The 27,357-nt window shown below is 35.7% G+C and overlaps 1 protein-coding gene across 7 annotated transcripts in view; it reads right to left on the bottom strand.

Moving 5' to 3' along the window:
* Window positions 1-27,131, bottom strand: part of PHF14 (PHD finger protein 14) — a 167,955-nt gene extending 140,824 nt beyond the window's left edge. For 3 of the 7 annotated variants that reach the window (XM_060184285.1, XM_016194956.2, XM_060184289.1), the window contains exons 1-4: window positions 26,691-27,129; window positions 26,070-26,180; window positions 15,607-16,364; window positions 9,404-9,548 (exon numbers count right to left, since the gene is read on the bottom strand). In XM_060184285.1, coding sequence (XP_060040268.1) covers window positions 9,404-9,548; window positions 15,607-16,364; window positions 26,070-26,180; window position 26,691 — 1,015 coding nt within the window. In that variant the 5' untranslated portion in view covers window positions 26,692-27,129. Of the gene's footprint in view, window positions 1-9,403; window positions 9,549-15,606; window positions 16,365-21,000; window positions 21,059-26,069; window positions 26,181-26,690 lie in introns of those variants that run through there. The other 4 variants (XM_060184286.1, XM_060184284.1, XM_060184287.1 and 1 more) reach the window with 4 other exon arrangements.
* Between the last annotated feature and the right edge of the window lie 226 nt (window positions 27,132-27,357).

The following is a 27,357-nucleotide window of genomic DNA, read 5'->3' as shown; positions in this document are numbered from 1 at the left end:
TCGCATGGCTAGCCTGACAACAACAAACATCAGACCAACGACTAATAATTAAAATACATTAATTGCTCAGCAAACTTAACACCAAGAAAACAAGAAACGCTACTAGGAAATGGAGCCAGGATGTGGACAGAAAATTCACCGAGGCAGCAACAAATGCTGGAGAGGTTGTGGGGACAGAGGAACCCTTTTACATTGCTGGTGGGAATGTAAATTGGCACAGCCTCTGTGGAGAGCAGTCTGGAAAACTCTCAGAAGGCTAGACATGGACCTTCCATATGATCCAGTCATTCCTCTCCTGGGGTTATACCCCAAGGACTCCATAACACCCAACCAAAAAGAGGTGTGTACTCCTATGTTCATAGCAGCACAATTCATAATAGCTAAAACCTGGAAGCAACCCAGGTGCCCAACAACAGATGAGTGGCTGAGAAAGCTGTGGTATATATACACAATGGAATTACTATACAGCTATCAAGAACAATGAACCCACCTTCTCTGACCCATCTTGTACAGAGCTAGAAGGAATTATGTTAAGTGAGCTACGTCAGAAAGATAAAGATGAGTATGAGATGATCCCACTCATCAACAGAAGCTGAGTAAGAGGATCTGAAAGGGAAACTAAAAGCAGGACCTCACCAAATTATAAGTAGGGCACCAAAGTAAAAACCCTGTGGTGAGGGGTAGACATGCAGCTTCCTGAGCCAGTGGGAGGTGGGAGTGGGTGGGAGGGATGGGTCACAGTCTTTTGGTGGTGGGAGTGGTGTTTATGTACACTCCTAGTAAAATGTAGTCATATAAATCACTAGTTAATTAATATGAGGGGGAAAATCAATTGTATGTCTCAAAGTTTTTCAAAACACAAACTGAATCTTTTTAATATATAGGTTGTGTAATTGATATGCAGACTCTCTCAAAAGCCTAGACCAAGTAGATCAGAAGCAACCAATAGCACAGCTATACACAAGATACTGGGTACTGTACAGAAAACCCTAACAAAAGGACTTTTCAAAGTTAACCCAATTACCAATTAATGTGATGATAACATTAACTATCGATTGTCTTTTTGAACCCTAAGACAGCAGGAACCTCACATCTCCACTATAGAGCCTCTACTTCTCACAGTCCTGGAACCCTTGGATAGGGCCCACTTTCCCGTATGCCTCTCTCAATCCATATCAAATAACATTGCATCTGCCGATCACAACCTAACCAACGCAACGATTGCCACCTCAACATGCTTCACTTCTACTGTGTCCAGAGACTTCACGTGTGGAATGACAACCCTTCAGCTTCATTACTCGGGTGAGACCTTTCCTTTCATAATTCCATCTCAGGTGGTTCACTTTGTAACAAAGTCCCAAAACCTAGATATACACCAGTTTCTGTGAGAGAGAGCATATGTTCACATGTATCCGTAAACTACTGCAAAATATATACCTGAAAGCAGAAGTACACTAGAGTTTGCAGTGAGTACCCCCCTAACACTTCCTCTCCAGTAGTCCAAGCTTTGGGTCCATGATTGCTCAACAATTTCTTTGGCTTCGTATGTTAACTCTCTTTTCAGTCACCAGGTTCCAGATGTCATCAGGATGCCAGCCAGGCTTCCTTGGACTGACGACCCCACCAATGTGTCCTGGAGCTCCGCTTCCCCAGAGACACACCCTACAAGGGAAAGAGAGAGGCAGACTGGGAGTATGGACCGACCAGTCAATGCCCATGTTCAGCAGGGAAGCAATTACAGAAGCCAGACCTTCTATCTTCTGCAACCCACAATGACCCTGGGTCCATGCTCCCAGAGGGATAGAGAATGGGAAAGCTATCAGGGGAGGGGGTGGGATATGGAGATTGGGTGGTGGGAACTGTGTGGAGTTGTACCCCTCCTACCCTATGGTTTTGTTAATTAATCCTTTCTTAAATAAAAAAGAAAAAAAAAAAAATTCACCGAGGAAGAGATCCAGAGAGCCAACAGATATATGAGAAAGTGCTCAAAATCACTGATCATCAGAGAAATGCAAATAAAGACAATGAGATACCACTTTATACCTGTTAGAATGTCATTCATTAGAAAGGACAGAAATGACAAATATTGGAGAGGATGTGAACAAAAGGGACACTTCTGCACTGCTAGTGAGAGTATAAAATGGTCCAACCATAGTAGAAAGCAGTTTAGAGACCTCTCAGCATGCTAGAAATTGACCTACCTTCCAACCCAGCATATCCTCTCCTGGGGATATACCCAAAGGAAACAAAAACAACTATCAGAAGAGCAACCCATATGTCCAAAATCAGATTAATGGCTGAAAAAAAATTGTGATATATCTATATCTATATCTATATCTATATCTATATATATATATATATATGTATGTATATATCACAATTTTATATATATGCTAGAATATTACTCAGCTGTCAAAAATGATGAAGTCATCTTTGCATCACCTTGGATGAAAGAAGGTATGTTAAGCAAGATAAGCCAAAAGGAAAAGGACAAATATGGAATCTCAGTTACAAGTGGTGAAATGGAGAAAAGGGACAAAGTGAAATGTGGTCTGGACAAGGTATACTGTGTCAAAGCAAAAGACTGGGGATGGTAGAGGTGGGATGAGTAAGTTAGAAAAAAGAAATTCAGTATCTTATACAAATGTAACACCACTATGTTGCTTTAGCAAGTCACTTACCATCTGTTCTTGTTATATTAAAATACTGCATTTTAACATTAAAAAATAATAATAAACTCTTAAAAAACAAAAACAAACAAAAAACAAAACAACAACAAAAAAAAACCACTGTTCAGCCATGGCTTACGGTAGTGCTAGAGACTGAACCTGGGACCTTTGGTTATCTCAGGCATAACAGTCTTTTTCTATAACCATTATGTCATCTCATTTCTTAAAATAATAATAATAATAATTTGATAGTTTTATATTAGTTTCAGATTATCTTAGTTTACTATTTATAAGCCTTTGACTAACCTAAGAATGAGAGTAACTGAGGCTGGGTAATGGCACAATCCACTGAGCACATGCATTACAAAGCAAAAGGGTCCATGTTCAAGAAAGCTTCACAAGTGGTGAAGCAAGGCTGCAGGTATCTCTCTTCTCTCTATCCCCATCCACTCTCAATTTCTCTCTGTTGTGTCACATAAGAAAACAAAACAAAACAAAAAAAGGGGGTGGGGACAGAAAAGTGGCCACCGAAAGGAGTGGTTTCATAGTTCAGGAACCATGTCCCAGTGATAAACCTGGAGGCAATAAAAAATAAGAGAATGGCAGTAATTATGGAATCTGTTTCATGCATCAAACAAAAGTCATAGTGCAAAAAGTTTTTTAGTTTTCTACCTGCTAGGCTGTTTTAATTACACCCTATGGTGAGTGCTTAGTGTCGTGTGAATAAGATATGACTGGAAACACAACTTCATTATGTTTTCTTCCTCTAGAAAGGCAGTCATTGCTTTCATAATAAAAACCATTCAGTAAAATAAGAACATATATGCAGTGATGAATAGATTAGAACTTAAATAAAGTCCCAATATGTGCCTTTAAACTAGCACATTTCCCTAACCTACTAAAACACTTTTACTATCTTGCCTCTCAATACATGTTTCTATAGAGTCAAATATTAGCCATGCCAGGGTACTTTTCACTGAGTTTATTCTATTCTAAGATGGTAGTCTTAGTACCAAATTCCAAAATTCAAAGTAACTTCGAGTGAACTGAAAACTTTAGAAAAAATATTATGAGCAACACATGCAAGTGATAATCATTTCCCAAAAGCTTTCAGCATATAAGCAAATTCATGTGATCAATTTAACTGCTTATGCACATAACAAGACTAGGAGCGTATTTTCTTACAATCACCAAGGACAAATAAATTTAAATAAATAAATATGTGTATAGTCAAATCATCAAAAAGAAGCATAATAACAAGTAAACGTTTTTAAAATATTAGCATTACCAGATGTCACTAATAGGTCAATAGTTATGCCAAAGTCCTTTATTACTAGCACTCAGTATAGAGTTAATTAAAATATTCTAGCAGGCAGAAGAACCCATAACTACTGTCATTCTTAAGTTCTTCATATATAATAATAATATATAATAGTTAACCTTCACAAACCCAAAAATTACATAAAACCAAAGAAAACACTTTAAAAGAGGCAAACTATAGTCCACAAAAAAAAAAAAAAATCAACATTATTTAATTTCTTAAAATGTCATTAAGTTATGGCTGGTAACTTCACCACTTCACCACTTCTGTCTAGAGACATAATTTTAAAATGACAAATCATAAAATAAAAAGGAAATACGACTTTTCCCAAGTGTTTCTTGGGAACAATTACTGATTGTAATCAACAGAAGAAAATTTCAGTAAAGGCTACAGTGAGCAGAACATTGTATTCCAAGAAAAAACACTGTATGCCATGGAAAACCATGTATCAAAGCAATGAAAATAATCTGTTTTTCTCAAAAAACTACTCAATAATACATGCAAAAATCTATTTTATTTATAAAATAACTTTCTTTGAAGCAATTTTCTTTTTTTCTTTTTTTTGTCTCCAGGGTTATGAAGCAATTTTCTTAACTGTATTCACAAGTAGGCAATTACCAACATAATAAATCCCCTTAGAGATATCTACTCTGTTCATTTCGTCAAAAGCAAGGCAAATTGCAGTTTACATTTTTTTAGATTGTAGCAAAATTTCAATTCTGCTTTTTAAAAAGCACACTGTACACAGGGCAAACATTTACAAGAATATTAAACTAACAAGACCTCAGAAATTATTTCTCAAAGCCTCTCTCCTAGGAAAAATTCCTGCTTTGTAACCCAGAAAACTGATATCATGCTAGCTCAAAGGACAAGAAAAGGGATAATTATTTCTTCCTCAACTACACTGCCCCTAAAAACAACCACCAGTTTAATTTCCTTCAAAGAGATCTTTACTTAACACTTTCACCTGCCAAATTCCCTATTTTTCTTTTTTTTTAATTTTATTGAGGGGCATTAATGAATTACAGTATATATTTACACGTGTACGGTTCCCTGTTCTGCATAACAAGTGTCTGCTACACACTTTTATCCCCCAACCCCCACATAAGGGGCCTCAAACCCCTTCTACTCCTTTTCCTCCTGAGTTCCTTTTTTTTTAGCATTACCCTTTCTCCCCAGTCCAAGTTTCATCCCATGTTTCCCCACACACACCTTCCTATCTCCCAAGTTCCACTTATATGTGGAGTTATCCCATATTCATCCTTCTCTTGACCTATCCCACCCAACAATTTTTCTTGTTTCCAGCAAAGGTGAGACAAAGATTGAGATTTATGAGTTTCTGCTCTATTGTTTAGGCCTTTGATGGTTAGCCTTGGTTTACTCATGTTAGTCACATCACTTTGTCCTTTCTGCCCTCCCTTTTCTTATATGGTTAGTCCTTTTATTGCTTTTGAGTTTCCATTTACATTTTATCATAGATTACCTTATTTGGAGTTAAGAGTTCCTTCACATCTTTTCTTGTAATACTCCTGTCAACAGATCTTGCATGACAAGGTTGTTGTTGGTGAATTCCTTCAGTTTATGTATGTTTGGGAAGCTTTTGATTTCTCCTTCATAGTTAAAGGATAATTTGACAGGATACAGTACACATGTTTGATAATTATTATCTTTTAATATGATAAAAAGGTTTTAATATTCATTTACTTATTAGAGACAAAGAGAAACCAAGAAGGGAGAGATAGAGAGGGAAAGAAGCAGAGAGACATTTGGCCTACTTCACCACTCGTGAAACTTTTCCCCTGCAGGTGGGGACCAGGGGCTTGAAGTGGGGTCCTTGCACACTATAATATATGCACTTAACTAAGTGTGCCACCATCTGGCCCCTTAATATTGTAAAAATATCATTTCACTCCCTTCTTGCTTCTTGGGTTTGTGCTGAAGAATCTGATGAGAGCCTGATGTTTCTGCCTCTGTATGCCAGCTTTTTCCTTTCCCTCGTGGCCTGTAGTATTTCTTCCTTGACCTTAACTTCGGACTATGGTATTTCTTGGGGTTGTTTGTTTAGGGTTCAGTAGCTTTGGTTTCCTTTCAGCTTCTACGATAGCTATTTTTTTATATTTATTTGATTTTCCTTTTGTTGCCCTTGTTTTTTATTGTTGTTGTAGTTATTACTGTCATTGATGTCATCATTGATAGATAAGACAGAGAGAAATGGAGAGAGGAGGGGAAGACAGAGAGGGGGAAAGACACCTACAGACCTGCTTCACCGCCTGTGAAGTGACTCCCCTTTGACTCCCGGAGGCTCAAAGCTAGTTTTTTTCTTTATACTATTATCTAAATGTGGGAAGTTTTCTGCAATAATTTCTCTGAATATGCTTTCTGCTCCTCTCCCTTTCTCTTCACTTTCAAGGACCCCTGAAACTCCAATTCTTCCTTCTAATGGAGAATCTGCTAACTCACAGAAGATTGCATCATTTTTTATAAACCTTTCTTCAACTGCTTTGCTTTTTGAGAGTGTGGAGGTTTTATTTCCTAGTTTTACTATTGTATCCTCAGGCTAGTTTATTCTAGATACAAGACTTCTCTAGTAAGCTCTCGTGCTGTCAAGGCTATCTTTTAGCTCTTCTCAGCACTTTAGTATTTCTTCTCAGAACTCTGTACAATTCTTAATTCTTCAGTGAGTTAGACTGGAGGTTCCTTAATTTGCGTTTGTATGTTGTGGTTGGAGTTCTGAATGGCCTTCATAATTAGCTTTCTGAAATAACTTTCAGACATGTTTTCATAATCCTTATGGAGATGAATTTTTTTCTGTTTTTGTTGAGTGGGCTTCTGTTGTTCAACTGGCAGGTGGTGCTGTGATTGCTTTTGTGGTGGTGTCACTGGGTAGGAGCCTCTTCCTTGTTTATTTACATTCTGCTGGGGTAAACCCAAGTTGGGTGATGGGTGTTTCTATATGGTTTCCCACAGCTTCTTTTCCCACTCCTGTTCAGAGTTGTTATCAGACTTAGGATCTTATTGTGTCTGCCTTTTTCAGAATGCACTGTGGTCTCTTGACCACCCTATTGTGCATCCTTCCCTGTGGGCTGCCAGTACTCAGTATCTATAAATCAAGATGGTTCCCCCAGCTTTTCAGGAATCAAGCTGCCTCTGTCTGCCACTTTCCACAGGTCTCTTGGTACACACCTGATCTTCAGCCTCTCTAGCTGTGTGCTGTAAGATTCTGGGTTTTCATTTCTTTTTCTTATTGATTTTTCATCCTCCCCAAAGATCTTGCTGTTACTCTTTGGCCACACCCCCTAGAAGTCCCTTCTCCCCTTCTTCCTGCCATACTTGTTGGATTTACTGAACTCTAGGTCAAAGTTCCAGCACTTTATGTTCATTCTTTTTTTTTTTTCCCCTCCAGGGTTATTGCTGGGGTTGCTGGCACTATAGATCCACTGCTCCTGGCGGCTATTTTTTTCATGTTACTAGATAGGTCAATTTTTTAAAAAATCTTTTTTTCTTGCTTCCAAACAGAACAAAATATATAATACCATAAAATCTTTACTTTCATCTGAGAAGATTCAAAAAACACATCTTTAATATAATTGTGGAATTTCTCTTCATATTGGTAAACAAAATTAAAAGTCAAAAGACCTATAAAGTCTTTTTTCCATATTTCATGCTTTCAAATATATGAACACAAAAATCATATTTCTATGATCATCCAATTAATGTCAACCTCTGAGGAACACATGTAACCTACACAAATCATATTTAGAAAATAATTTTTATAATTGCTTTGACTATACAATCTACATCGGTGCAAAATTTCCGTATTTGTATCAGAAAATAAGCAATCTTTCACAGTTTCTAGCATTTACCTTTACAAACTACATATCTGATGTGAGCTACCTCATATGTATTATGTGGTTAATATATACTCCAGTTGTCCTCGGTAAAATAGGAATACAAACATTAACACTTAAAAACTTCACATAGAGAGGGTCTGGCTATAGCACAGCAGGTTAAGCGCACGTGGCGCAAAGCACAAGGACCAGTGGCATAAATGATCCAGGTTTGAGGCGCCCCCCCCCCCCACCTACAGGGGAAGCACTTCACAGGCGGTGAAGCAGGTCTGCAGGCGTCTTTCTCTCCCCCTCTCTATCTTCCCCTCCTCCTTTTCTCTCTGTCCTATCCAACAACGATGACATCAAGAACAACAATAATAACTACAACAATAAAACAACAAGGGCAACAAAAGGGAATAAATAAATATTAAAAAAAAATTTTTTTAAACTTCACATAGCTTTTGTATTTAATATCCTACCACTAAGTAATTAATTTGAAAACCCACTAAAAAAGATTTTTATTAAAGACAGTATTATTTTTGCTTCCGAGAAAAGAAAAACTTAGGAGCATACATGACACCCATCACAAATATATACAGTAACATAAAGAACCAAAGGGCCCACAGACTTACAGGCACCAAATGATCATAACTTGAACACACCTAACTACACAGGAACTCTTGGGGGATAAATTTTTACAGAATAAGAAAAAAATGATACAGGGTCAGAGAGATATCTCACTGAGTAGGGATGCCTGCCTTGGCATTGTACATGATACATATTTAAGTCATAGCACCATAAAGGAAGAGCTGCAGAAACAGAAGTTTCAGTGCTATGGTGTTTCTTGAACTCTATCTTTCTCAGTCTCTCTATCTAAATGAAAGAAAATATAGGGGCTGGGCAGTGGTGTGCCCGGTTTAACACACATTACAGTGCACAAAGACTCCCATTCCCACCTGTAGGGGGGGAGTTTCATGAGTAGAAAAGCAGGTCTCTATCCAATAAATAAAATAAATAAAAGTAAAAAATATGACCTAAAACAGTGAAATGGTGCATGAATGGTGCTTCCATTCTATTGGGAAAAAAGAGAGAAATAAAAAAAAGAGAGGGAAATAAAATTGGTCTGATGTTAAGATGACCAAAATATAAATAAATGAGAAGACCTTATCTCACTAAATGCACACCAACTAAACCTAAGGGTTACTGCTGGCAAAAACATTACCCAATGCACTGTCACGTACTATGACACATATCTGACACTTTTCTTCAAATGTAGTACAATCAGTATATCAAAGTAATTGGTTATCACAATCAGGGGTACAGAGTACCTCCGATTGCAAGTCAGTCACAAGATAGTGTCACAAAAAAATCTCAAAAAAGGTTAAGTTCATGTAATGAAGTTTCTATTTTCATTAGGTTAAAAACATTTGAAAAGTTACATTTATCATACTTTAGTACATTTTATTCCAATTGAAACATTATAAGATAGTTATAAAAAATACCTTAGAATACTACAAGTGTAAAAAGAAGTAGTATTATTTATTTAAAAGAGTGTCAGTCTAGACAAATAAAAGCAAAATTACCTTCATGGACTGTAATGCCACAATTGTCACACTGAATTATTTCATCAGCATCCTCACTATTATCTCCAAGACAAACACAGCAAATCAGAATATGGTCCATTTTTTGAGAGCTCCAATTTTGACTCTTCTCAAGAATCAGCGAGTCCTAATATTAAAATATATCAGAAAATTACAGGTTTAAATCAAAAGGTAATTTATTAATAAAGTTCTCATTTCATTTTATGTATTTCAAAATTTGATACATTTTCCATTCTTCTAGTAATTTCAAAAATATGCTACATTTGAAGAGTATCTCTTTATCAAATGTCCCTCTACTTAATTTTCATATCTCTGCAAGTCCTAAATTTTTTCTCTGCTAGGAAATGACAAAACAAGAAAGCAACTAACAACCATTCATCTGCTTAACCAATCTGGATTAGAATCTAAACACACTTAAACTAGAAAAAAGGAAAAATTTAATCCACACATAACTATTAATCCTACAAATGGCTGAAAGTATAAAACATGGTTTCTATATGTTGGCATCTTAATTTCCTACCTCGGGGAGACAAGACACACAAATATTAAACAGCAAGATATCAATTCAAGATGACAAATAGGCACATAGGCGTGTGATGGTGTAGTTATAGACTCTATACTGCGTGAGAGTTGAGGAATTTAATGAGGTCATCAACTACTATATGTAGATTCACAAGAGCCTATATAGGTATGTATGTATACATAAATGTAGGACAACCCTAACGGGACTGGAAGGTAGTTCAACTGGTAAAACATAGTGTTTCTAAGCATGAGACTCTTGGTCCCAGTACCACAAGAGAGTATCATGAACAGCACTAGAGAAGATCCCTAGAGCTAATAAAGAGCAGAAATGGTTAGCCATGCTGACTGTTCTGAAGTGGTATCATACACATTTGAGGTTCTGAGTTTACTACCTAGCAGAGCACTGGGAGAAAAAAACAGACCACCACCTAAAAAGGATCCAAACTTAAGAAAATCAGAATAGAATACATGAAGTTTACATCAAGAAGTATCTAATTAAAAAAAAAAAAAGTATCCAGAATAAAACAGCAATAAAGATGACTCACTCTAATATTAAATGGAAGATGTATAAACAGACAAATGTAAAGTTTTAAGAAAGGAAGTTTGTTTCCATTAATTTAAAATCTTCTACACAAAGAAATTTAAACTTTACATCAAAAGTTAACAAGATATGAGTCTTATAGTATTTAACAAATTGGATTTAAATTACATACAATAAAAGTGTCTATATTTTTTTCATTTAAGGACATAACCATATTCAGAAACAAAATTAGTAAGCTAGTACTATATCACACATTCACTATTTCGTATTAATGGCTGAATTAATATAATGTATAATAAATGATACATACAATAGGCTAAATTCTAGGTTATATGTATGCTTAATAGAAATAACAGCATTTTACATAAAACCAGAATTAAAAGAATCTTATTGCCCTGAAGAAAAGAATCTTAATTAGTTTTTGCACAATACTACCTTAGAACAATTTACAAGACTATTGTTATAGGACTACAGCTTGGTGTAAATTCTAATTCCAAAGCTGTAAAAGTAATTAAGTAGTCAGTAATTTATTATTATATATTTCATTTAATCTTTATAATTACCACTAGGTTCCATTAAGTAATTCCTAGTATTAGTACTGTATATTCTAGGTGGAATTTCTCTGCCATTAAGAATTCCCTTTCTTGCAGGGCAAGGCAGTGGCAAAACCAGTTAAGCACATGTTACCACACTCAAAGACCCAGGTTCAAGCCTATGCTCCCCACCTGCAGGAGGGACTCTTCACAAGTAGTGTGGTGAAGCAGGTCTGCAGGTGTCCCTTTCTCTCTCCTTTTCTATCCCCTCTCAATTTCTCTGTCTTATTAATAAAATAGAAGAAAAGGAAATGTGTCCGCAGGTGCAGTGGATTCATAGCGGCAGGACTGAGCCTCAGCAATAACCCTGGTGGTAATAATAAAAAAAAAATCCATTTCCTTGTTTCTATTTTTATGTAAAATTAAATGGTTTTTGTTTTGAAATATGTTAAAATATGTTTAAAATATGATTAACAGTAAATCAGAAAGTCCAAAAAGATACAACTATTCATTAAGGCTGGCAAAATTTCTATATCTAGTAAAAATGAAGTAACGAGGGCCATTTCTTCACACGAGAAAAAAAGATTTCTAATCTATTTGATATAACAGATTTTCTATCCTATATTCATTCTCAGCCAAATTTCTAGTTTCACTATCTTGAGATAGGAAACTATCCTCTGATAATGCTACACAGTTATTTCCAAAAAAATCTTACAAGACTAAAAGGCAATATCACTATAGTGAATCCAAAAAGCTTTAAAGAAAGTTTTTCAAAAGACATGAAACAAGAAAGTTGTTAAGACAGCAGTAATTCAAAAAATGCCATAATAATATCATTGACAGAGGCAAGCACCCATACACAGAAAATACTGATTAACAAAGGCCCAAGCCTTTGTTTTCAAGCTAGGGTTTAAGAAATTCTTTCAGGTAAAGGTAGACCTTCCTTCCTTCCTTCCTTTCTTTCTTTCTCCATAATAATCCTAGTTATTTGGCATTTTCAGTTTGTTTTTTTTTAATTTATTATCTTTATTTGACAGAGACAGCCAGAAATCGAGAGGAAGGGGGAGGTAGAAAGAGAGAGAGAGAAAAACAGTGAGACGCCTACAGCATTGCTTCACCACTCACAAAGCTTTCCCCCAGCAAGTGGGGATTGGGAGCTTAAACCCGGGTCCCTGTGCACTTGTAACATGTGCACTCAATTAGGTGTACCACCACCCCGACCTGCATTTTCACTTTTCCTCTCACAGGTATGTGGTGAAATTTTCCAGAAGCAAAATGACATGGGACAGCATCACCAATATCATAAGCCATGCATTATTTTTTGAAGCTTGTGAATTTTTAGTTTTAAATGGTAACTACCAATAGACATAGCTGCCAAAATAAAAATGAGGTATTCAATAAGTTTTTACTTACTTTATTGGGAGAAATAATTTCCAGTATACTAGTCAGCACTATTGTCAGTTGGGTAGTAGGTGAGACACCTGAAATTTTTTTTTTCTATTTTACTGGGAAGTCAGGTTTACAGTATAGTTGTTAACATATAGATATGTACAACCACCTCAAATAAATAAATAAATAAATAAATAAATAAATAAAACTTTAAGCATATCTTAAAACCAAAATGGCTGAAACCATTGCTCTAAAGTATTTCAAGAACTAGGGTGGAGGAGATAGCATAATGGTTATACAAGCAGACTCTGATGCCTGAAGCTCCAAAGTCCCAGGTTCAATCCCCTGTATTACCATAAGCCAGAGCTAAGCAGTGCTCTGATTAAATAAATAAATAAATTATAGTAAAGAAAGAATTTCAAAGACTAGTATAATCATGTTAAAACTATTACGATGAAAAAAAGAGGCTAGCTCAAAAAAACACTAATTCCTCTATGAAATTTATGAGTATGAGAATTTCTGATTATCATTTACCCACAATCACTAAAAATTGTGGAAGAGCTTGAAGAAGTCTCGAGGAAAAAAAAAAAAGATGAAGCTTGCATGAAGAATACTATTGAGGGATGACGGATAAGTGGTTCATCAAGTAAAGTGCAAACATTCAAATGGATGAGGACCTGAATACAAGCTCTGGGTCACCAAACTAGAACACCTGAAGGATTCTGAGAAGCTTCACTCATGGCCAAGCGGTGCTGTGTTGTCTCACTTTCTCTCTTTCTTTCTCTTATTGTCTCCCCTGTATGGAGAAGAAAAGAAAAATAGCCACCAGAAGTGGTAGAGCCATGCAGTACTAACACTGGTGGGGAAAAAAAAGAATATTATTGAGATTGGAAAACTGAGAAATGTTGTGCATGAACAAACTACTGTATTTACTGTCGAATGTAAAACATTAATCCCCCAATACAGGATAAAAATTTTAAAAAATAGAAAACTGAGAAATGCCATGCATGTACAAACTTGTATTTACTGTTGAATGTAAAACACTAATCCCCCAATAAAAGAAAAAAAATTTTAAATTAAAATAAAAAGAATGTTATTGAGATTAGTTAACATTCTATAAACTCCTGTACATGTCTGTACAGGTTAAACCAAAAGAAGAATTCACATAAATTAGCACAAAAGGATTTAATTTAGCTACTATAAAAAACTTCCTGACAACTTTTCAACACACTTTTCTAATAATATTACTCCTTTGTATTTTTAATCTTAACATATAAAGTTTCTTTTAGTAGGAAATAACTAAACAGCACGTGTGGTCTTCAAATATATTATATATATATATATATATATATATATATATATATATATATTCTACAGCTTAAGTAATATGTTATCACTTAAAAACTAATAAATGGATAATGGAAGCATTATCCAAGATAAATTTCTAAGCATAAGCAAATGTTTGCTACATCATAGCATAAAATCTAATTTATACTGCTTCTATCAATAGCCAGTCTACTTTTATGAATGCTAGCCAAATAACTATGAAGTAAATAAGTAATATTGCTAAAGGTAAACTTACTCAGTAAGTACAGCATGAGTACTAAGTACTACAAAGTAAATTAGATATATGCCTAACTAAAATATGAACTGGATTTTCCATATCTCTGTTCCTCTAAGTCTGCATTAATAATATAGAGCTGTGTAGTTTATTATCACTATAAAAACTGTAATTTGTTGGTGTATTGCACCAAAGTAAAAGACTTTGGGGGTGGGGAGGGGGAGAGTAAAGGTCTTGGAAAAGGATGACAGAGGATCCAGTGGGGATTGTATTGTTATGTGGAAAACTGAGAAATGTTATGCATGTACAAACTATTGTATTTACTGTCGACTGTAAAACATTAATCCCCCAATAAAGAAATATTTTTAAATGTGTATTTTATTCTAAATAACAATTTTCCTTTGCTAAAGGTAAGAATCAATAAGCAATGGATGTAGGCAACATTTTTCATATGCACTTGCATATTAGCAACCAAGAAGTTAACTTCTATTTAGAAACTAAATATAAACTATCTTATTTCTATCACCATAAGTAACTCCTTACAGTCTTTCAAATATTAAAGACAATCACAAGTTTTGCAAACTAAACTTAATTAAAATGGGTAATTGTTGCTATAGAAAACTTGTAAGCAGAAGAAATGTAAAAAAACAAAAAAGCATAAATGGAAAATCTGAGGGGTTAGCCTGTTTCAATGATATGAAAAAACAAATGGTAAAGAAGCGGATTTTTTAACTATAAACACATAAACACAAATGAAAGAAGTATTACAGCTGTACATGTGATGTACAAAATACAACTACATGTAAGACAACAACACAATCTTTTTCTTGAAGAAAAACATATACATAAACACACAGACAGAGACACAAATAGATTTGACTGAAGAGTCTTGAATGTTCATCTCAGGCCCAACGGATAAACCTAACTTTCAGTAGTAGAACTTCAACTGGAAGAAATGAGTCATTACTGCAGTAATGTAGAAATGTTTTTGTAAAAGACATGTGTGGGGATTTTTTGTTTTGTTTTGTTTTGTTTTAGTTCCTTGCAGAGAGAACTTATTCATTAAATATATGTAAAGTTATAGTTTGTATCTATTCTCATTAGCTAAAGCAAATATCTGGTGACTAGTCAGCCAATAGGTGCTACAACTGGTAATGGAATTAACTTATTAAAATAAATCTCAAAAGTCTGAGATAATAAGTTGTTTGTTGCCCTGCTCTAAATTACTCTAAAATCTAGATTCTTATGAAAATAATTAAATTGAAAGAATGGAGACCTTAGTTTCTATAATCCACTCAGTCACTTTCAGCAGTCCTACAAAACAATGGGGTAGGAGTAAAGAACTGGGAAGGGGAAACTATGATTTCCCAAGTATATGGAGATAATTTTTTTTCTTTAAATATAGATTGTGAGTGCCTTGAGGGCAGTGATTGTGAGCTCCTTGAGAACGATGACAAATAGCAGATACTCATTAAGGCTGGTTGACCAAATGACTAAATGGTACAGTGAGAATATTCGCTCACTGGCATATTGGCATAATTATATATAATTAGTATTTCAAGGAAGCCACTAATAGAATGGTTTAGATAAGAATTCCCTTTTCCCCAGACAGACAGATATAAAAATTGGGTTGATCTACCTCATTACTCTTGCTTTGAGATAATGTCAGGCTATCATTGGTCAGTTCCTCATCATCAGCACTGTTTCTGCTTAGAACTTTACTCTTCTTTTTCTTGCAAGCCCCTTCACTGGCAGGGCTGCTATGATCTTCATCATTGCCTTCATCATTCTCATCCTCATCACTCCCACTTCCCTCATCTTCATCATCCTCATTGTCTCCATCACTTCCATCTTTCTGAGATGCAGACCTTCCCTTTCTTTTTACTACAGTAGGTCGCCAATCATTATCATCTTCACTGTCATAGTCATCCATGTCATTTAGTTCTTCCATGGATACAAAATCCAAAAGTGGTCGGTTTCGACGGAGGTTCCACTTTTTTGGCTCACTGACTTGTTCCTCTGTAGTAGTGGCTGTGGTGGGGACAGAAGGAGGTGTGCTAACAGCAGGAGGACTTGTGGCTGGTGTATTGGCAGCAGCAGAAGCAGCCACATTATCAGATACTGTTATTTTTTCTTTCTCCTTCTCTTTTTCTTTCTCCTTCTCCTTCCTCTTTCTAGGTCTTTCTCCATTCTCCTCTTCCTCCTTCTTTTCCATTTTAATTAACTGTTTGTCTGATGATAATATTTCTTCCTCCACAGAATTTTTAAGCTGTTCTTCTTTTACTTTAATATCTTCATTCAGTTCCTCCTCTAATATATTTTCTTCAGAATCACTACAGGAACCTTCTCCGCTGTCCTTTGAGGGATCTTCACTTCCATTACCACTCCCTTCTGAATCTGTTAAAAATATGAGAAAAAAAAAAACCACACATATGTATATACATACACACACACACAACACTGACACAAATGAAATCACCAAAATTTGTGAATAACTTGCAAAACAATATAAACAAATTTAAGTCAAAGAATGGCAGACATTCCCAATCTGATAAAATAACAAATCAATGAAGTTGGTATAATGGTTTTAGTTCAATAAAGTACTAATGAAGATGAACATATGCAACTATAAATTAAAATTTTTTTTAAAAGAACACCATTTTGTGTTATAAAAAAATGATGTGATATTTGGCACCTTATTTTTCTAAAAGCAGATGTGCTTAACTTTAAAATTATTATTTTTTATTCTAATACAATAAAAAAGTAATACAGAACAAATTTTTCTTCCTTGATTGGTGTCTTCCGTTCATAAAACATAAGAACTCACAAGTAATGACTCACATTCCAGTCAATTTTAGGTACCAAATATACAAATGAAAAGGTACAGTAACAATGGCACAGAAAATAAATGTTCCAAAAAATTTTATCAATTTTTCTGCTTACTAGGATTATTCATAAAAAAGTCACTTAAAATATCAAAGTCTAGGCAGTAATTATTATCACTGCTAGGATAACAGAAATTGATGATTAAAAAAAAAAACAGCAACAAACAATTTTTTTTGGAAATGAACAGCCAAAGTAGTCCCTGGAAAAACAGAATGAGGATATTAAAGAGTACATGGAGGACAATAAGCTTTCCTGCAAGTTTATTCCACTCCTGCCTAGGACCATTCAGGCCCTCTCAGATCAATACTTTTCAGTAACAGCCTAATCAACTTCACATCCAATCAAATAAACAAAAATCTAAAATATTTGCAAGGAAAAATGAGGGGTGGAGTAGGAAAAGGAAGTGGAGAGCTAATTAGACTTTGCCAAGTATTATTCAACACCAACAGTAAAATCTCTAGGTTAGTGAATTTCTGCACAAATAGCCTGTAACATGATTTAATAATAAAACAGCTTAAAATTTGTTAATTTCAATTAATCAGTCAGCCTCTATAATTAGCTGGGCATTAAAAGTAAAGAACATTATCTATAATTAGTAATTGTTAGCATGTCATTAGCATTTGGTATCTAAAGCACCTTAAAAGCCCTGTACAAAAGGATTTAACAATTATTAACATCTATGCACCCAAATGAGGTGGTCATCAAAATGTACTACTGAAAGCTATAAAAGTACATCAACAGTAACATACCAATAGTAGGAGACTTTAATACCCTGCTCTCTAAAAAAAAAAAAAAAAAAAAAGCAGATTATCCAGGCAGAGAATTAATAAACAAGCAGATGAATTAAACAAAGAGATGGGCAGACTAGACCTACTGGATATTTTCAGAGCCCTTCACCCCAAGAAACTTAAATACGCATTGTTTTCGAGTTCACATGGAACAGTGTCAAGAATAGACCATTTGTTAAGCCACAAAGACAGTGTCAACAAATTGATGAGCACTGAAATCGCCCCAACCATCAGACCACAGTGGAATTAAACACTCAATAACAAACAGAAAACTGGAAAATGTCCCAAAGTATGGGAACTTAACAAGACTTAACTACTGGGTCAAAGAGGACATTAAGGAAAACATTAAAATGGCCCTGGAAACAAATGAAAGTGAAGGCTCAAGCTATCAAAATATTTGAGACACAGTAAAGGCAGTACTGAAAGGGAAATTTATAGCCATAAAGGCACACAATAGGAAACAAGATAAAACTCTAATAAGCAATCTGGCTACACAACTTAAGGATTTCAATGAACAACAAAGGAACTCTAAAGCAAGCAGGAGTGAAATACTTAAAACTAGGAAGGGAGAAAATCAATAACACTGAAAAGACACACACAAAAAAGATCAATGTAGTGCTCGTTCTTCAAAATGGTGAACAAAATTAATAAACCTTGGCCAGACTCACAAATTAAAAAAGAGAAAGAGAAGACTCAAATAAATGGAATTGTAAATGAAAGAGGTTACCATAGAAATTAAAGTATCACGCAAGGCTTCTATGAACAACTATATCCCACCAAACTAGAGAACCTGGAAGAAATGGAAAAATTTCTAAAAGCAATCTCTATAACCTTAAAATTTTAACCAAGAAGAACTAGAAAATATGAACAAACCAATCATAAAGAAACTGAAAGTCATCAAGAATCTTCCCAACACTAAAAGTCCAGGCCCAATGATTTTTACAAATGAATTGTACAAAACCTTTACAGAGCTAATACCCATAGTTTCTAAGCTCTTCCAAAATATTGAAGATATAGGAATACACCCTACTACCTTCTCTGAAGCCAGTATCACCCTAATACCAAAAGCAGAGACATAACAACAACAAAAAAAGATAACTACAAACCAATCTGTCTGATGAACACAGCTTCTAAGATATTGAGAAAAATTCTAGCCAACTGATACAGCAGTATTAAAAGTTCTTTAGAAATTCACAGTTCATATATATATCCATCCTGCAAGTTCAATCACATAAAAAAGGTTAGCATTCAGCAGATGTAATTATCAATGTCAAAATAATCATGCAATTACCCAGTTTATTCAGGGCTGTTGTGAAAAGAACTCTTTTCTGAAATAATCTTATACAGAACACAAGAGCAGTATTATGCATGTCTATAATCCCTGGTCTAAAATTTTTAAACATGTTTCTCAACATGTTGCAGAATTCAAATATATTTTTTCAGGTTTTAGACGAATAGCATGGCACATGTATAGTATTACACTATCACCCCTAGTTAGGTTTAAGGCAATATCCTACATTTAAACACACTCTGCAGTTAAAAAAATAATTTTAAGTGTAATAAATGAAGACTACAAATAAATTCCTATTAGATTCAGTCAGATTTCTTTTTCTGAAGAAAGACACAAAGTGACATCACAGCACCAAAGCTTCCTTCAAGGCTGTGAAGGTCAGGCTGAAACCTTGGTCCTGCACCCAGCTAAGCAGCACACTATGAAATGAGCTATTTTTTCACCACCCTTCCATTCAAATTTTAACAAGTAGTTTATGCTAAACTTGGGAAATACCTGTAGTTTTTGTGGGCCTTTTGGATTTCAAAGACAGCCCAATCATTCACAAAGACATGACTTCTAGTCACCTCTTCTACAAATCCTTAAAAAAAAAAAAAAAAAACCACAACCTGATCTTCCCATAGAGAGAGGTGATTCAACAAGGCAGAGTGCAATACTTAAAGGTATGTGGCCAGTCTCTGGTTCAATTCCTGATACTGCATATACCCCCATAAAATAAAGACACTTTTTTTTAAAAAAAGAAAATTATAATTTTTATTATTTTTTTTTACCACTAACCACACTTAAACCAGATCTCACAAAAAAAAAAACCTACTTTCAGTAAAAACAAATCAAAATAATTCTAGGTATTTTTAGATAAGAATCTAATAAATAATAAGTAGAGTAGATCAAACATTTATTTCTAAGGTCAAGAAGGATCTCTGTACATAATGACTAAATTAACAAGGCCATAACTGAAAGCTCAGGGCTAGAAAGATAATTCACTGTATTATAGCACAGAACTTGAATGCCCAAGGCCACAGACATCCCAGATACAATCCTCTGCAAGATCATAAGCTAGATGAGTAGTGTTCTTTTGTCTCTCTGCTCTCATCCAAATAAATTCAATTTGGTTTTTTCTTTCAGCTCTTGTTTATGGTGGTGCGTGGAATAAGCCTGGGACCTCAGAGGCTTGGACACAATATTCTGTTTGCAAAACGTAAATATTGTAAGAGAAGAGAAAGAGGAAGCTAGGGATAGACAACAGGTATTTTCCTGTGGTCTGTTTTAGTAGTACCAAAAAAAAAAAAAAAAACTCCTGTGGCCCAGGAGGTAGAACAGTGGATAAAGCATTTGACAATCTCAAGCATGAGGTCCCAAATTTGATCTCTGATATTTTGGTATATGTGCGTTCTCTCTTCCTCTCTCCTCTTATAAATATATATATATATATATGAAATATATATATATGTATATATATATGAAAAGTATTCCTAATGTTTTTCACTAGTAAAGGCAAGTCCATAGATAGAAAGCGAAAGTAACTATGACTACCTGATCAAAATTGAAGTCAATTCAACTTTAACATTATCTGGCAAATTTTACACAATGTCAGGGACATTTGAAATTGTGTTTTGTTTCCAATGCTAACGAACTATTTGTAAAAGTAGAGGAATTTATTTTTGGAATCAAAATTAAACAGAGTATAATATTCCGAAGTTTTTCAATGCTTTATGTTTGCTATAAGAGCATAATATTTTTCTAAAAATTCTCCTTTATCAAATTTAGTACATAACCATAATTAATTGCAAGATCAGTAATTTATCACATTTTTTCTTTCTTTTCTTCCCCTCCCCACCCCCCCCACCAGAAAGAACACTGTTCAGCTCTGGTTTATCTTATGGTGGTAGAGAGGACTGAACCAGGGACTTCAGAACCTCAGACATGAAAATCTTTTGTACAACCACTATACTGTCTCCCACCATGACATAATTTATCAGTTTTTACTTTTTTTCATTTCTGAAAAATAATTTCCTCTGGTCACTCATCACTTCTTTAAGAAACAGATAAACACGAATTACAAGCATACCTTGGTAACAATGATGATAAGAAAATCAAGAGTTCTTGGCTACTATAATTGTACTTTGCTGCAAAGAAAAATGTCCTATTACTACAAATTTAAATTGTAACTCTATATAATGTCCACAAAGCATCACTCATATGCCCTATGAAAAAAATAGAAAAATAAGCCAAACACTTAGCTATAAATGGTACAGTTAGTTCTAACTCTATAACAAAAAAAAAATTACACCAAAGAAATATTCAAAATTGAAATCCATGGCTGGGCAGTGGTGCACCTGTTTGGGCACACACACTACCATTTGTAAAGATCCAAGTCTGAGCCTCTGTTCCCTCCCTATCTGCAGGGAAGATACTTCCCAAGCAGTGAAGCAGGTCTGCAAATAGCAGGTCTGCAAATAGCTTTCTCTCCCTCTTTCTCTATCCCTCCTCCATTCTCAATTTCTCTCTGTCCTATCAAATAAAAAAGGAAAAAATGGCCACTAGGAGGAGTAGATTCCCAGCACTAAGTCCCAGCAATAATCCTGGTGGCAATAAAAAAAATAAAATAAAATAATTGAAATTCCTTGATTCTATTCAGTTAAATCAAGGTAGTTGGCATTTAGCAACTTGCTAGTAGTGTGATAGTTGAGAATTGCTGGTCTCTCATAAAAAGGCTCAATTTAAGCTCATTCTCTTTCCCAGGCTTATCTCTTCCCAAAATATAAGTAACACTTTCTAGCTGCTGAACTTTTAACACTTAACATTTCACCACCTAAACCGGTTTTCTTTCAGTACCTAGCTCAATTCTTATGTCAATTAATAAGCTGTTCTAGATCAAGATCAATCTAGTACTATCAGTTCAATCATCTTTGAAAGACTTTCAACTACACAATTTTGCTTTACATTACCTATTATTTAGTTATTCTAATAATATTATGTATTTGTGAATTCACCATTAACATTCAGCAAAGTGTTTTCACTGCTGTATTTAATTTTTTTTTTTTTATGCGCTGCTGAGAAAAGAACCCAAGATCACACCTGTGCAATTTCCCTTAGTCACCTCCCCAGCCCACTATTTTGGTTTGTTTTTCTTTAAAGAAAGAGATAAGGGAAAGAAAGAGAAGCATGCAGGGAGAGACACCAAAGCAGGTTTCATATCATCACCTTAGGTTCTGCCCTTTGTGTTCAGATATTGAATCAAGGCCTCAGACATGGACAGGTATATGTGTTACCCCGTGATCCATCTCCTGGGCCCAAAGTGCTTTCAAACAAAACTGCAGATAGCTAAAGTCAAATTAAGCACAATATACTACAAAAGCAAAACAGTCATATTTTTACATTTATCTTCTGACAATTTGGCCTAACTAAACTATGGCTCAACATACAAAGTTACCCATTTTACTTTACAGGGGGGCTGAAAGGACAGGTCATTACTATTTTGTCTTGGTTAATGGAAGTATTCTCTATAGTCATCTTTTAAAATATTCCATTTACATAGCAAATTACTAAATAGCATGAAAATGGTAAGGTGTTACTGTTTCAGACTATCAAACTAGTAATTCCACCTGGTTCCAACTAACATTTTCACATATGACTTCATGGTTATCTCCACAGTTCTAATGCACTTACACCCATTTTAAGACTACTTAATTTAAAATTGACTGACCTTAGTTCAAAAACAAAGAGGTATACACTCAACTGTCACATTAAAGTAAAAGATAAATTATTTTCTGTTCATAATTTTCTGAAGGTAGGGTCATTATTATTTAACTGTCAATAATCACCTACTAGACAAATCATCTTCAGCAATACTATTTTCTTTAATCACTTTAAGCACAAAATCATTGTTTATCTGCAAAAGCATTGCAAATAGTGAACTTCCATTATCATCTTATTCATTCTTGCAAACACACGTATGAAATTTTAATCATAATTTCAGATTTCAAAATGAACATATAGAAAGCTATACATACACGTGTGTGTGTGCGCGCGCACACACACACTTGTAGGTGTGCGACTGTATCCCTGAAATCACAGTTTTGAAAGCCAATGTGAAATCAATAATAAAAAATTATTTGGGGGCTGAGTGGTGACACACCCAGTTAAGTGCAAATATTACCAGGTGCAAAGCCAGGTATCAAGCCCCTGCTCCCCATCTGTGATGGGGATGCTTCATGAGTAGTAAAGCAGATTTGCTGGTATCTATCTTTTGCTCTCCCTCTCTCTCTCTCTCTTACCCTCCTCAATTTCTAGAGTCCTAGCCTATAAAATAGAAAGAAGAAAAAAAAGGGGGGGAATGACCACTAGGAGCAATGTCACAGAACCCTAGCAATAATCCTGGTGGCATTAAGAAAACTAAGTACAAAAATAAAAGATGATTGAATGAAATTTGAAGAAAAGTGATCCACAGAACTTAGGTAACAAATTGAGGCCAACAAACCTAAAGATTTAAACATTAAGTTCTAAGAAAGTCAATAAATAAACTCAATAAATAAAATTTAGAGAATGTTTTCAAAGAGGCTATGGTCAAACGACTGTTTGGTTACTACTTCTTAATCCCTAAATTAATCCTACTTTTGTTGTCTCCACAACTTTAACATGTTTGAAAATTTATGATGTTACAGGGATAAAATTGGAAGAGATTTACTTCTCCTTTTGTTTAATCTAAATCTGTCTTAATCCAATAATGTCAGGCAGAGAAGAAAAAGTATCCAAAAAGAAAGCCCTGATATCGAGAATTAACCAATCTCAGGTATGGAAATGCCAATTCAATTTAACTCAGAGGGAAAGCACAGCTTAATTTCTATTAGCTATTGTAAACAAAATTATCAATCAAAGTTACTATATTTCTTCTTCCACAAAATATCAAAAATCACAAAAATAAGTTTGTAACCGTAGCTAGCCAGGAAACTGGGAAGTAAATTCTAAGTACAACAGTCTAAGTATTACAACAAAAGAGATAATGTATTTTCGTTTTTAAGACCAATACTTATTTTTTTTCCAGATTATCAGTCTAAAAACAATTATCCTACCACCTTTAAAAATCAGTGAATAAAGCATCGGACTCTCAAGCATGAGGTCCTGAGTTCAACCCCTGGCAGCACATGTACCAGAGTGATGTCTAGCTCTTTCTCTCTTCTCCTATGTTTCTCATTAATAAATAAATAAATCTTTAAAAAAAAATCATTAGATAATTTCCATCAGCTGATGCAGACTGAACAAGGTCCAGGAATCTCTACTTAGCTTGATTCCATTAACTATTTTGAGAAAGTACACTGTAACACTAAGTTGTTTTAACTTTTGTAAGGAAACTTGATATGTGTAAATAACTTCATATCTTTAAGCTAAAAAGAAAAAAAATATTTATAAAGACGGGCCCTATTATCACAAAAATAGCTTTAGAATACTTTTTAAGAATAAGCTTTGGGTTTTTCCCAGGACATTCAAATATTTTTGTCACAGTTTAAGACTTCAACCATAAAAATGAGAACTACATTCTAGACAACAATATGTTTAACTACACAGGTTTTCATCAAGGCAAATGAAAGTTCTGGATTTTGTCTCTATTCTTTCCCCTTTCTTTCTATTCTAAGTACCAAAACATCTGTGAATTTACTCAATGGAAGATGAAAGAGCTAGGAGTGGCTTCAATCAGTCACCACAATATCCAAATAGATTTATGCTAAATTGAATGAAACTACCTACTTTTAAGATATTTTGTGGTGAAAGACTATAAACCTTAGTCAGCAGATACTGATTAGATTCATTGCTGTGGTATACAAATCATTTCAACTCAGACCCTCAGTTATCTGTAAGAGTGTTGCTTCACTGAGATACTATAAAAATTAAATGTTTATGGAGACAGAAAGTTTCAGTAAGTCACATTGCAAATTCTGCTTCCTGCTACTATTAAAAAGAGTGATAAGGGGGTCGAGTGGTAGCGCAGCGGGTTAAGTGCACTTGGTGCGAAGCTCAAGAACCTGCGTAAGGTACCCGGTTGGAGCCCCCAGCTCCCCACCTGCAAGGGAGTCACTTCACAAATTGTGAAGCAGGTCTGCAGGTGTCTTTCTCTCTCCCTCTCTGTCTTCCCCTCCTCGCTCGATTTCTCTGTCCTATCCAACAACAATGACAGCAATAACAAAATAACTGCAACAATAAACACCAGTGACAACAAAAGGGAGGGGAAAAGTTGTGATAAAAGTAATATGACACAACCTAACTGAAGCCCTTCCTACCATCCTTAACGGAAAAAAAAAAAAGAGGACAGAACTAAGATATAACTACAAACGCCAACACTCTGGAAGTATTACTTGGATTAAACTGGAAGACATTTTATTTCTCTTTTTGTTTATATTTTCGACAAAATTATAAGTAGCTTTTACTGTTCACTGTGTCTATTAGCACTTTAATATTAGAATAGTTAAACATTTTCTATGATGCTCAGTCTTGCAATTTTAACTATATACATTGGGGGTTTATTATAGTTTATGATAAACAGAAGATACAAAAGACCAAACTTTTTCTGACTTCTTTAGGATATGACTTCTAAAAACTTGCTTTTTCAAAATCACAAATGATAAGCAAGTGTGCATGTTTTATATCAAAAGAGATTTTTGAAAGGCCCAATCCACAAAGTCCACCACCTACTAGAAAATCCAACTTTTCGTAATAGTCAATTTTATTCTGGTACAAAAAAGTAATCAACAAAAAGCAAAACTCCCCTCAAAAGGACCTGAAAAGAAGGGAAAAGAATGAAACTCTGCTAATGGCTGGCATTGGTCCCATTATTTACTTGAGGATATTACAATGTTTGCCTCTCTATCCATGAAATAAACATAAAAAGTTTCTTAAGGTATAGAACAGAGAAAATGCTTTTGCATTTTAGGAATAATTCCTTCTTTTTTCAAATTTTTCTAAGTATCCACAAAAACAGAAATGATTGGATCTAGGTAAAACATAAGAAATTAAATAAAATAAACGAGGCCTATATGCTTTAACTTTAAAGTGCCATGTTAATCAAAACCTTGGCAAAAAAAAAAAATCTGAAAATAAGCCCAACTACAGAAAGCTGGGAATAGGGTAGAAGGAAACATTTACCTGAGGCATCGCCAACTTTAAAATCACTGTCATCTGAACTATCATAATCGAGAGCTTCTAGCAGAGAAGCTGCCAAAGGCTTCACCTGCCTCCTCTTGGAACTGCGATCCACTGTGAAGGGGGGAAAAAAATTATATCGTCATTCATAATTACACCAGGCACTAGGAGAGAATTGTGCTGGGGTCTGAAACACATGGCCTCGAGCAGAGAATTTTTGTGTAATGCAGTTCTCAACAAACCAAAGAAGTAATGTTGGGGTTGAGATGCTAACTAGGAAGGGTAGGGTTGCCCCAAGGGCAGCTCCAGCTCCATAGCGGCCAAAGTGACCGCAACCCCCCCCCCAACCCCAACCCAGAACAGGTCAACAATCGAAGCTAACTGGTTTGCAATGTTTCTGCCCATTGAATTTAGCCCCTCATTTAGACACCATTAAGTGCAATGCCCCAGGAAACAAAAGAAGCTGGGTTCATTCCCGCGAGCCGTGGGAAGAGAAGCGCCCACGGAGGACCTGGCCTCCCGCAGGACCCCCCCGGCCCCGATCCCATCCTGTTCCCGCTGGCCCCGGCCTCCAGAAGGGCTGCGATGGACCCTGCTCCCCGCGAAGGCATCCGACACACTTACTAAGGAATCCGTGTACTGGTCGTTTGGAAGAAACCTAGGGAGAAGCTGCTAGAGCCCGAGCTGCGCCGAGGTCGGGGACTGGGACCGCAGAAGCCAGTCCAAAGACGCTATTTTAAAACGGCGCCGCCTACCGGACCTGGGGCGCCCCCCAGGAGCAGTCCCGCGGGCCGTCCGCCCGCCCCTTCCCTTCCCCGTCCTCGCCTGGGCGGCCAGAGCCCTCGGCCGCGCGGCTCCCCCGCCGGAGGCGCACTCCGGCCCAGGCAGCGCCGCCAACCCGGAGGCCCTAGGGATCTGATTTCCCCCTCCCTCCGTTAAAATCGATAGAAATGGAAAGAAAAACTTTATTAGCCTGCACCAGAAACAACAAAAGACTCCGAATCTACAGTCTGAGGCCGAATGCCTGAGACAAAAGAGAAAGCAGCGACCCGGATGCAGCTCTGGAGAGAAGGAAGTAAAAACAAGCAGAGCAGGGCACTGGCTGCGCATGAGCCCAAGGCGCCTGCGTAGAACTCCCCGCTGCCAGACCCTGAGAGGAGATTGAAAGGGCCCAGAGGGCTGGAGTGAAGGACTAGGCAACACCTAAGGCTCCGCCTTCTGGATGCCTAATCTCACCTCAATCCATAACCAGAGAAAAACAATTTTGTTTTCTAGATTTTGTTGTTTTTTA

This window comes from Erinaceus europaeus, unplaced genomic scaffold (genome assembly GCF_950295315.1).
Source record: "Erinaceus europaeus unplaced genomic scaffold, mEriEur2.1 scaffold_225, whole genome shotgun sequence".
Lineage (NCBI taxonomy): Eukaryota > Metazoa > Chordata > Mammalia > Eulipotyphla > Erinaceidae > Erinaceus > Erinaceus europaeus.
The sequence above is the reverse complement of the archived record's forward strand: the minus strand, read 5'-3'. Positions and strand labels throughout refer to the sequence as shown.